Consider the following 12,468-nt stretch of genomic DNA (forward strand, 5'->3'; position numbering starts at 1 on the left):
GTCCAGGTCTGGAGCTGGTTCATACAGAGTGGGCACAGTGTACCTTACTGCAGCATTCACTGCATCTAAACCAAGGTGGTATAGACAGGTGAATTGACCAAACTGAGTGACAGTCTGAGTATTGCAGCAAAGGTATGAGAAAGCTCTGGTATAGTCAGGTTTGCGAACACCTATTTGTTTAAAAGACAACTCTTTGAAGACCTCTGTACTGCACATACCGTTTCTTGAATTTCTTTAAAATTTAGTGTGGTGCAGGTTGTTTTGGCTTTCAAATTTGGAGGAATTTGACCAAAGGACTGCTAACTTACAGCACACCAAAAACAGCTATTTCTTATAATTGACAGATTCTAGCTTTTTCACTCAATTCAAGACCAAACCTTGCCTCTTATACCCAAAATAGCGCCAGTTATCTGACATTTAACTTAGCTGGTGTTTGGTACCCACTACCCCTTCTGAGAAGCAAAATTAAAAATTATATTTCAAATAGGAGTTTGGTTCTCTGGACAGATGCAAACCAGATAAATTATACTATGCAGGCCAGAATTAGTGACTGAAAGGCTTCCTACTATGCCAGTGTTCATTTGGCCTGGATAGGAAGGTATGCAATAACCAGGGAATCTGATTTAAATTCAGGTGTTGTCAGTTCAAATCTGACCCTTAGTGGAAATATGGAGAGGGTGGAAAGATAAGGAAAACCCACTGCTACAATTCTCTGTCAAAGAGATTTTTTGGCGGTGGAGGGGAGGGAACATAACCTAAGTACAGCACACCACTTAGAATGTATTCAAACTGGTTTTTAAGAGAAAAGCAGTTCATATCACTACCTTCTGGGAGCGATTAAGGGGCACAAGAGTAGGAGGATTAGGAGAGAAGGGTTTAGAGCAGTAGTAAAGGGCAGGAAATAAATGAAGTGGTAGAGAAGGGAGAAGGGGTTGGGCTCTCAGGTTGTGGGCAAGGTAAAATTGAAACCCTGGGAGAGGTAAGAGCAGGTATATGGTGGTTTGGTTTTCACAAGTTAAAGTGTTTATTGAAGTTGATATTTTTGAAGAGTAACTTTAACTCTGTGCAATGAATTTTTTTTTGTCATTAGACTGAAAAATGAAAACACTAGTGAGAACTTTTGTTTTACACCCTGCCTAATCAATAGAAGAAATTGATAAGATAATACTTTTAGTTTCTTATTTGTTTGAAAGTAAGCAACTATATCTGTGCTTGACGAATTTACTGAGGGAAAGCTAACAAGATAACTAGTGCTTTAGTTTTGGGAGTGGTAAGTAACTATTATGTAAGATAAATCTTCTCTTATTAAGATTGCCTGGCATTACCCATTGTAAATTGCTTATTACTGTGAAAGACTTTGCCTATTTGGGTTGAAAATTTCTATTTAGGTGGAAGCAACTGCTGTTGGTTATTTATTTCAGCTAAAGTGGTTTAGCTGTTTCTAGTAGAAAAAAGGGAAACACAGTGTTTTACCCATGTCAAGATTTTCTGGAAGCCTTTTCTTTGATCAACTCTAGCATCTTCATGCTTTGGAAAAAGCACCGGGTTGCTAACTGTCATCAAATTTACTGACTGTCAGTAAAAAAAAAAAATCAGGCTAAAAATAATTGTCAGTAAAGTTAGTAAAAAAACTTTAGCTATCAGTAGAAACACTAAGCAGCCACAGCTTGATTTGAAGCTCTGGTAGAGCATAGCAGCACCACCTGGTGTCTGAGAAGAAGAATAGCACCCCGCAGAGAGCATTCTCTCATCCATGTGCTGCTGCTGTGTCCCAGGCTGTCTGTAATACTACTGGGTTGTAGGTAGGCTTCTTTGGGGCTCTGTGCTGGGATGGGAGGAACAGAACCACTGGAGGATGGGCTGGGGGGGGTAGCATGGTGTAGGGTACAGTCGGGGGTATGGGGATGAGCAGGGTGTGGGGGCAGCACTCTGTAAAACCATTGCTGCAGTCAAAGCAGGGTTGCCAACCCAAGAAAATTCGTTTTACTACAAATGTTTTACTAACAACAAAGCTTTTTTTACTATGATTAATATTAAACCCCTGAATTTAAACCCAGCCTTCTAACTGGGGCCTGGCAGATGAGTTACATTTACATTATGTAAAACATATATTGGTAAAATCATGTGCCGGTAAAAAAAAAAAAGTCTGGCTGTCAATAAAAAGCTTGCAGATTGTCAGTTCACTTCAGGGATATCTCCATAAAAACCTTCCCCATGAAAACCTTCTCTAATTCAGTTGTTATATGCCTTTGAAAAATTACAGTTTGTACATTCTTAGCAGAGACTTTATTTAGCAGTCAAAATCTATGGAGATTTCACCCCCATGGAGTATGCCATGGTTTCTCTTAGCTTTTACTCTTGCCCAGAATGCACATGTGTCATCCCTGCAGAGAAACCAAGCATATTACAGGCCAGGGCTATAGTGGTGAAGTCAAATGTTTTCTATACTGACTGACCAGCATAATTGTTTGATGTTCCTTAGGAGTTAGGGAGATTATACAGGAAGTACACATTTCAAAATACTTCTTTCTTCTTACTGGCATAATCTCTGCCATGCCTGTGTTTTAGCTTTAGCCAACTGCTCTTCATTAAAGCAAGGATTTTAACTAATCACTGAGTAAACTACAGATTGTTGGCTGCTTACACAGAACATAAGGGAGATTTGAAATGGGGTTATCCACATGCTGCCAGCACTTTAGCCCATGTATTCTTCCAAGACAGCCTTATAAGATGTTGAAGAATATAGGGAAATGGATTAAGCCTTGTGGGACTCTGAGTGAGGGCTTTGTCAGTTGCTATAACAACCTTCTCTGGGTTCAGCCTGAACGGAAAGATCTGACTTGTGTTAGAAGATTTGTACCTTTGCATCTTCTGGAAGATGCTCCAGGAATATTTTGTGGCAAATAGTATCATCTGCCACAGAGAGGTACATCAGGATGGGTTTTCCTGGGGCTTCCTTCTCTCTGTATGAAAAAGGCATCCAGAAAAACTATGTCTCTCTACCATGCCATGACTACAAAGGATCCAGTTTAATGACTGCTTTTTATTCTGTTTCATTGTTAGGCTTTTGCTTAGCTGTCTTAGAAAAAGGGGGGTTAATAAGGGGTAACAGGGTGTAGCTTGTGAAGTCTGCAATGTTCATTAATGGGGACTTAAGCACTGAACTGTTGTACATCTTTGGGAGGGGGTGATAAATTTTGTCTATAAAATGGGGGATAAATTGAAGTCTCAAGTGCTCCACCCTCCACAAACAGATGCTACTTCTTCTTCACAGGGGTCTCATTTCTTTTTTTTTTCCACTGATAAACCTAACAGCTAAACAGCTATCAACACTAGTAAGGACTGCTATGCTGACTGTTTAGACCAGTTAGCTGATTGGAGTGGATCCCTGGCATCTCATGTTACAGAGAGCACTGAAAGTGAATTTGGCTAGAAGAACATGTTAAGTGATAAATGTGAAACTTGAGAAAAAGATAAGATTATTGGGAGGAGAGCACTGGGTAAATTTGGTGATGTACTTTGGGCATGCTTTTAGGAATGGAGAGACATCCTGCACTGACTCCTTTCTTCCTACTGTTCTTTACATTTTTCTTACAATTTTGGATATTACCTTCTAAGTTCTACCAACATATTTATGTTATCAAGTGGAAAAAAACGTATGAGGCATTATCATAATTATTGTCAGACTTTTATTTTTAGATAGAAATTAAAATGTTTTATTGAGAAGAAGTAAATTTAATCCCTCTACTGTTGTTGGATTAAGATCATAAAAATCCCTTTGACTAAAATCAGATAGAGACTGATTTGTGGGGAAGGTCATAATTTGTTCACTGTCCTGAATGCCTGCTTTTAGCTTAACCTACTTTAGTCCTCATAAATTCTATGATCTCCCTTCCAGTTTGATTCTTAATTTAGTCGGCCACATTTTGCTAACCTACATGTATTCTTTTATTTCTCTCTTTCAAACACATTCTTTGATACAATATATGGGTTTTTTGTGTCCCTCGTGGTAGGTAAAGCTTAGAGTTTTAATGTCAAGCTATTTCCTGTGTTTGAACTATAAATAGGTGCTCACTCACAGTTGCCCAGCATTTACGTTTAAAATGAAGATCACTGGTGATATACACTATAAAACCTCTAAATTGGAATCCTATGTCATATCTAGGTACTGAAATCAGAGTTGCTTTATTTTCAAATGTGCTAAACACCTGCAGCACCTACTGAGTAAAGAAGTCTGACTATAAGCCTTAATACAGGTTTGAAAATCTTGGCCTAGGATAAATCAGGCTAGAAAAAGAAGACTTCCTGGATTAGTAGGGGTCAGCCTTTTTGGCAGGTGTGCCATGAGGTAAGTCTATTCCAGTCTATTTTCTCTGCCAGATATGTTGTTTTGTTTTCTGCTCCCTGACTAGTCTGCTGCCCTGCTTTCTGCTACCTCCTCTATTGTCATGTGCCACACGGAGGCTGTCCATGCCACTTGTGGCATGTGCAGTGAGTTGGCCATCCCTGTACTAGATCATCTTATTCACCCTATTGCAAGTGCAGCATATAGAATGTCTTTAGGTTATGACAGAGAAAAATATCAATGTTGAATTAATACTGTAATAGCTTTTATCCAAAAGACCAAAAAAGTTGTGATTTGGCAATTTGATAAGTGTAGGTCACTGTCTGGAATGTAAGAATATTTTGTAAGCATACTAGCTGTTCAGCCCTCTAAAGCATCCATTTATTGCTTACAAGAAGTGAGTGATAAAATAACATTCCTTTGTTTCCAGGGTTGTTGCTTATTTATGTATTTTCATTCTTGTGCCCTGTACTATGCTCAGCACCATAAGGCTAGGTGAATAATCCTGTATGTCAGAGTTAACACTTCTAGGAAGGGCTAAAACTAACAAAATGGGTGGTTACTAACAGGCAAGAGTTTTTGGTGTCGGGGGGGAACATTCAGGACACTGGTTCATTTTTAATACAGGAAGAGACCATATTATGCCTCTGATACTGTAGTGCTGGGTTGTCAAAGTATGGCTCGTGAGCCAGATCATGCTGTGGTGATGCTTGCTATGATGCAGTATGCACCCGAATTAGCCCTGCATGCAGTGTAGAGCCCAACTTGCATAGGCTGCACATAGTTAGGGTTACCATACATCTGGAATTTTCCAGACTTGTCCTCTTTCTTGGCCCCCTGTCCTAGTGTCTGGATGGGTTTTTGAAATGCAAGCTAATGTCCAAGTTTTTACCTCTGATTTCCTCGGCTGGGAGCAGTGGGCAAGGTGATTGGCTGTGGGTGGTGACATGGTCTGTGTGCAGGCCCTGGCAAACTCCTAGATAAGAGACACAGATTATGTGTGTGTGCACAGGCACACGCACGCACACATGTGCACTGCATGGACAGCAGCGCTGAGGGGGCGAGGAGCTGTGGGTTGGGAGTGAGGGGCACCAATGGGGCTGAGGTAGACAGGGGGCTGCAGGTCAGGAGTGCAGGGTGGGCAGGGGCTTGGGAGCGAGAGGCAGAGGCAGGGCATGGGTATAACACTGCTCCCCCAATCATATACCCTTCCCCCCTCTCCTCCTCACAGCCCCCCCCCTCACCGTCCCCTGTTCCCCTCCCTTCTGTTGTCTTTTTTGGTACTGGAAATATGGTAACCCTACACACAGTGCAGGACCGTTCTGGGGTACATGCTGCATGTGGCACTTTTGCTGGATCAGACCTGCACACCAGATCTGGGGCTGGTCCAGATTGGCCCACATACTGCCCCCATGTGCTGGATCCAGTGTGCAGGACCAGTCTGGCCAGGTGCCACACACGTACCACCAGCCCCAAGTGCCATATACCATGTGTCAGGACGGGCACATGCAGCATGTTGCACTTATAGCTGGAGTTGGCATGCCCGCTGCAAGTGTGGGCCAGATCCAGCATGTGGGGCTGGTTTGTGGGTCTGGCTAGTCCCTGTGGTCCAAATGATTTTGATATTCCTGCTGTAGTGTATTTGATTGAACTAAAAACCTATGCAAAGGATTTTGGTCTTTCACTTCCTTGTGTATGACGTTTTTAACTCATTAAGCAATTTAAAACAATCCATGATACAGTAAAGTTTCAGTTCTGCAGCATATAGGGTAAATGTTTTTTAGGATTAAAGTCATTCTGTAAAAATTACCACTACAGTTCAATTTTCTGTAGTATATATTGCTGCCTTCATTCAAATGTGGATATGACCAATGGATGAAAAATTTCCTTACTCTCTAATCACTGAGAGAATTTTCTAGGGACAAAGACTGAGTTTAGGCTAAGTGGAGTCTTAATATAAGTGATCTATTTGTAATGGGCATGTATCTCTGATCCTACAGATAGCAAATTGTGACAGTTAGATCATTGTGCTGCCATATAGTTGGATGGTTTATGGCAGAGTTAGTGGACAGGATTTTCAAAAGTGATTAGTATTGGTTTAACTCTGATCTCATTATAGCCAATGATAAAATGCCCGTTGACTTTAATGGAAGCAGAGTTAGATCAGTGCTAAGTGCTTTAGAATATTTGTTCAATAGGACTGGGGAGGTCTCTTCCATCTGGAAAGTAGAGATTTGGTCATGAAGATCCATTGTAAGAACTTCCCAAAAGTAAAATTCACTTTTGCCTCCACAAAAATGCTCTCTTGGCACCCCATTCAGTTACAAAATAAATCAATAGATTCATGTCAATATTTAGAAACACAAAGGAACAAAATATTAAAAGTCTTAGCATATTAAGAGATGCTAGAGAATCTGAGGAAATCAGCTTATCTAGAGGGGACTGACTCTAAGCCTAACGTGTATTAACAGTTAACTTTTTTCTTTCATTTAGCATGAAAATCTCTATACTGAGTCATATCAGAGTAAAGCTTATTCTGCCAAAATGTTTTACATTTGTCTGAGACAAAGTGGAGAGCTTATATTTAGGCATATACATTTTCTTTAGCACTCAGCCCCTCTGCCTATACTTATTTATGTGATTCCTAGGTGTTACAATGAGGAGGAAGAAAACTAACTGGGGTAAACTTCTATAAACCAGTAGAAACCAATGGAAAAACTGGAAAATATGAATTGAATTATTCTAATATTTCAAGTTTATGTCTCAAATACATGTTGCCGCAAATATGCAAGTGTATTATGGTGTTTTAAAATAGAGCAATGCAAAACATTTAATCAAGACCAAAGGTATTTAAATCACTACAGAACTTTTTTAAATGTCTTCAGATACAGAAAGCTGACATTGTGACAGTGAGTCAACAGAAAGTTTATGATCATCCAACGAAGACTGTGAAGGTTGTCAAGTAATCTTTGATGTTTGATTTTTTTTTTCATTTTGTTTTGTTAATATCAGCACTCTTTGCAAATGTGGATATATTCAAATTTATGACAAGATTCTTTTGGTAAATCTGGTATCTTTTACTAGACCAACTAAAATAGTTGGAAAAATTCTTCTTTGCAAGCTTTTGGGTGCAAATACCGTTTGTCCTGAAGTGTCTGCAGTTGGTCTGTGCTCTTCCTGGATGGACTAGAATAGAAGCCAGAGGCCAGTATGCATGTGAGAATGCCAGTCTGTGACTTTACTTCCCATTGACTTTAATGGAAGCAGAGTTAGATCAGTGCTAAGTGCATTAGAATATCTGTTCAATAGGATGGGGGAGGTCTCTTCCATCTGGAAAGTAGAGGTTTGGTCAGATGCTTCTGAAGATCCATTGTAAGAACTTCCCTAATGTAAAGTTCACCTTTGCCTCCAGTTTAAAATGTGATTCCTAGGTGTTACAATAAGTGAGCATTGGGTGGTTAGTAGGTGCTCAATTTGTTCTGTGGTCGAACCCACTGCTACAGTGGAACAGTCAAAATCTGTGCTGCTAAGAAGACTGTAAATATTTTCCTGGACATGAAACAGTTTGGAACATCTTTTTAAAGTGGAGATCACTACTCAGATCATCTCCTTTATGGGGATCTAATGATTTAAAGGATTGGTAATGGAGTATGGGGTTTCTCCTGTTTTAGGTTATTGGTTCAGCTATGACCCTGGTCATTAGCTGAAAGTCTTGTTTGGTGAATTCAGGCCAGTGTTACACAGATGGTCACATTATGAAAGCTAACCTTTTCTTTGACATGACTGATGAGGGAGGCCAAGGAATGAGTCGGTGCAGAGATAAATGACCTGGTTTCAGAGCCAGTTCATTTCATAGTATAATTGAGATGTTGGCATCTTTTACAGGCTAATGTCAGGGTAATGTTAAGGCTAACTGCTGCAGTCTGTGCTGTATCTGGCATTCAGTTTCCTAGCTGTTGATCTGATCCTGCTTCTGCGAACTAAATTCATTGGAAGCAATTAGGTGTTAAAAAAGAAGTAGCGAATATATCAACTTGTAAGGAACATATCTTAAATTTTAAAGCAGCCCTTTTCATAAACCTTTATACTTTATACATTTTACATCAAGCTACAATCTCAGGGTTTGGATAACATATTCAACATCAGGCTTGGAGCTTAAGAGGTACTTGAAGTGAGCTGCAGCTGCAATGTTAAATTTAGGATTGCTCACTCTTGTTCCAGGTGATGGAATTTTACTGCCAGTCTTGTGAAACAGCCATGTGCCGGGAATGTACAGAAGGAGAACATGCAGAGCACCCCACTGTACCACTGAAGGATGTGGTAGAACAACACAAGGCTTCTCTACAGGTCCAGCTGGATGCTGTCAACAAAAGGTACACAGATTATACTGGTTGTGCCCTAACATACTGCTGTGTGGAAAGTGATTGGTCAAGTTGTCAGTGAAACCACCTTCCAAGTCAGTTTAGCTTGTTCGCACTTTTCCTCCTGGAAAGATGCTAGCATCTCTATCATGGTGACAAGGCAAGATAGGTATGGACTTTTATAGACTAATGAGAGAGAAAAACAGCACAAGCTTTTGTGAACCCAAGTTTGCTTCATCAGATGCTGTGAAAGGATGTGCAGAAAGCAGAGTATGAGAAGGAGAGAAAAATGAGTACACAAAAGCCAAGGGAAATGAGAGGGAGGGGGAGGAGAAGAGTGAGAGGGAGGAGGGGGGCAGTGCTAGGAGAGAAAAACAAGTGAGTATTAAACCTGTAGGAACAAAAGGGGTCACAAAAGCTAATCCAGGTAATGAGATAAGAATCCATAGTCCCTTAGCACAATCAATCCAGTCTGTTGTTCATTGGTAAGGATTGTAGTATTAGTTGGTGCATAGTTAGCAAATTGTAGTTTGCAGTGTTCCCAGCATGGTAGTGCTGGGTTTGATGATCATTTCTTAATAAATTGATTTCTTTCACAATTTATGATTGAATTGGGTCCTCAGGAAGGGGAGATACAATTTGCACTGAATTTGTAGACACCTACTTGTACAAGCTTCTTCACCCAGTTCTGAACATGACCCCGTTACCCCAATCCTGGACCCCTTGAGGAGAGCTAGACAGTGACAACCATTCTGAGCTATGTAATGCATTTCTGTTTTGTTTGAGCAACATGGATTTCTTCCTTACCTAGTCCTAGTTGTATAGGAAGAAGGTGAGTGGATATGAAGCTCATGGGTTAAAGCACTGAGACTCAGGACATCTGGGTTCAGTTTTTAGTTTAACAGACTTCCTGTGTTACTCTGAGCAGGTCATTTAATCTACTTCTGGCCTGAATTCTCCATCAGCACAAGCGGGTTAATGATTTCCTACTTCATTGAGGTGATATGAGGTTAAAATCCATAAATGTGTGACCCATTCAGATTCCAATCATACTACAGAGAGAAGGGCCTACCTTTTTTCTGTAACATAGTGGCCAGGTTTTGCATATGCATATCCCTTCTAAGGAAGGTTTTGCATGGCTATATCCCTTCTAAGGAAGGAGATCAAAATGCTAGAGAGAAAAATATTAGGTGTGAGCATTTAGACACCAAATGTACAAATGGTATTCGAGCTCAAAAATATATATGGGAAAATAATAAAAATGTGGCACAGTTCCAATTCCCTAACAGAAACATGAGTTAAGGACAGGAAGCCAATGTCCTATCTCATTGGGAAATAAGGAGAGATCTAAAATCTTTGCTTAAGGAGGCCATTGACCTAGAACCTCATTCTTGCCTTAGCAAAACTTAATCTTAAAAATTATACCATAACAAAATGGGTAAAATAAATGGCTGAAAAACACTGTCTTTTAAAAGCTGTATGGTGATGGCCTTGTTTCACCACAGGATTTTAACACCAAAGTAATGCCTTGTGAGGCAATTTTTATAATGTATTTCTTCCACAGGCTTCCAGAGATAGATTCTGCACTTCAGTTCATATCTGAAATCATACATCAGTTAACCAATCAAAAGGCTAGCATTGTAGAGGACATTCATTCCACTTTTGATGAACTGCAGAAGACATTAAATGTGCGAAAAAGCGTGCTGCTTATGGAACTGGAAGTGAATTATGGCCTTAAACACAAAGTAAGATGCATGTTCTTTTCAGCTGACATCTGTCAATTTAATAAGTCATTTTTTTATAATGGGTGCATGATTCCAGTAGATTGAATTGTATTACAGGGCCAGATCCATTAAGCGACTTGAGCATCTAAAGAAAGGTGCTGCAGCGCCTAACTTGTGGGTTCCTGGTTCCCCCGCGTGGAATACAGAGGCCTGTGTGTTAGGTAACCTGCTCCCTCCAAAGTGTGGAAGGCACCTCAGAATAGGTCCCAAAACATGTAGCACCAAGTGGGGAGTTGTTTAAAATCACCAGGCTTAGCAGGAAGCTAGCCAACAGGGAAGTCTTGAAAGCAAAGATCACTCTTAAATTCTATCCCCCAGACACCTTACTCGGGGCTTGTAAACCAGAACCTTCTCCTGACGGTGGGTGCCTATGCTATTGCTTTCACAGAAGTGAGCAGGGCTCAATCTTTTCTTTTACAATATGTCTGCTTTAAAAGGTAGCGGCTATGCATTTTGTATTAAAAAGTGGTTGGATGAAATACATCCACAGTCCTTGGAGCAGAAACAAGAACCAAAATCTCTCTTTAACTTGGTGAATGCCCTAAATGCTAAAAGATAGCTGTGTTTACATTTTCACTCTCTCTGTGATCCCATGGCTCTTGAATGATTTTCTTTCCAATGACCCAGATTCAACAGGTGGCTTGTAGAGTGCTCCCAGTCAGTCTAGCACAATGTCTTGGTGGTTTGGACACTCCCTTAGGAAGTGGGGAATGTGGGTTTCAATCCTACCAAGCTGAGAGCTTAGCATGAAGCTCTTCCATTTCCTGGGTGAGTGCTTTAACCTTCAGGCCAGTGACAGACATGGAAAAAAAAACCAAAATGGTGCTTTACAGGAAGAGGAATTGTGTTTGTTTGACTCGGCTCCACAGCATCTGTATAGATCACATGCTTTAATGGGCCTTTTCAGCACTATTGTCTAATAGCTGATTCAATCAGCTGTTTAAAAAAATTGCCAAAAAACCCTGCTGAAGTGCATGATCTATACAGATGCTGGGTAAGCTGGGTCAAACTAACGTGTTTCCTCCTCTGGGCGTGCATTGTACTTGGTGTGGGGGCGTGCTGAGCCAAAAGTAAAGTGTGTTCCTTTTTCCCCCCCTTCCACATCTGTCAGTAGCCTAGATTATAGGATACAGCTATCACTGTCTCCTCTATGTTGTGTGATTCCCAGGTTTACCCAAAGACCCTTGTCTACCTGATCCTGTCAGTGTGTTCTGAGAACACCCTTAGGCAATTTAGGCAAAGGGATCCTTAGTTTCTAGCCTTGAATAGGCTTAAAAGTTAGCTGTCAAGCTGTTCAACACTGCCATAACAGCTTGACAGAGGTGCTTATGCACATAAACAGGAGTAGACCTTTCAGGCACTAAGTGAACTTTAAGTTAAAAAACTTCAGATCCTGTGGAGTTTGGACATTCCAGAGTTAGACAGCTGCTGATCGGGGGGTTTCAGGATTGAAGATTTAGATATAGTTCAAATTTAGGAGCCTAACTCTTTCACTGGATCTTCTCGAGATCACATTTCATGAGTTTCCAAAAGGGGAGGAGGGACCCTTGCCCTGGACTGGGCAGCAACTGTTATGTTCCAACAGTTACATATGGACAACCTGGGAGTGATACAAATGTAGCAAAACAGCTCCAACTTTAACGCTGTAGGTATGTCTATATGAGCACACTTACTGCACAGTAATTTACGTTACTGCACAATAACTATGGCAACTTATGCCAACTTGGACGTAAATTTGCTACCTGCTTGACGCAGGTAGCAAATTTATGCTCGAGTAGTTACTTTGCAGTAACACACATGTAGACACATTACTGCTCATCATTACTGTGCTGTAATGCCTGCATGTGTAGGCACCAACTTAAAAAACGCTTACTGCACAGTATGTTAGTAAGTGCATGTGTAGACATGCCCAGTTTCATTCAGAGTTAAACTGGGAGCAGTTTTGCTACATTTGTATATCACTTCTAGCTTGTAACAC

General features: G+C 40.6%; 1 protein-coding gene across 6 annotated transcripts in view; it reads left to right on the forward strand.

Annotated features, from left to right (window-relative positions):
- The window catches only part of TRIM2 (tripartite motif containing 2), a 144,325-nt gene that overhangs the window by 90,791 nt on the left and 41,066 nt on the right, over window positions 1-12,468 (forward strand). For all 6 annotated transcript variants that reach the window (XM_019534491.1, XM_019534494.1, XM_019534489.1 and 3 more), the window contains exons 4-5: window positions 8,567-8,718; window positions 10,271-10,451. In XM_019534491.1, the coding sequence (XP_019390036.1) occupies window positions 8,567-8,718; window positions 10,271-10,451 (333 nt within the window). The remainder of the gene's footprint in view (window positions 1-8,566; window positions 8,719-10,270; window positions 10,452-12,468) is intronic.

The sequence above is a fragment of the Crocodylus porosus genome, unplaced genomic scaffold (genome assembly GCF_001723895.1).
Source record: "Crocodylus porosus isolate Cpor-Errol unplaced genomic scaffold, CroPor_comp1, whole genome shotgun sequence".
Taxonomy (NCBI): domain Eukaryota; kingdom Metazoa; phylum Chordata; order Crocodylia; family Crocodylidae; genus Crocodylus; species Crocodylus porosus.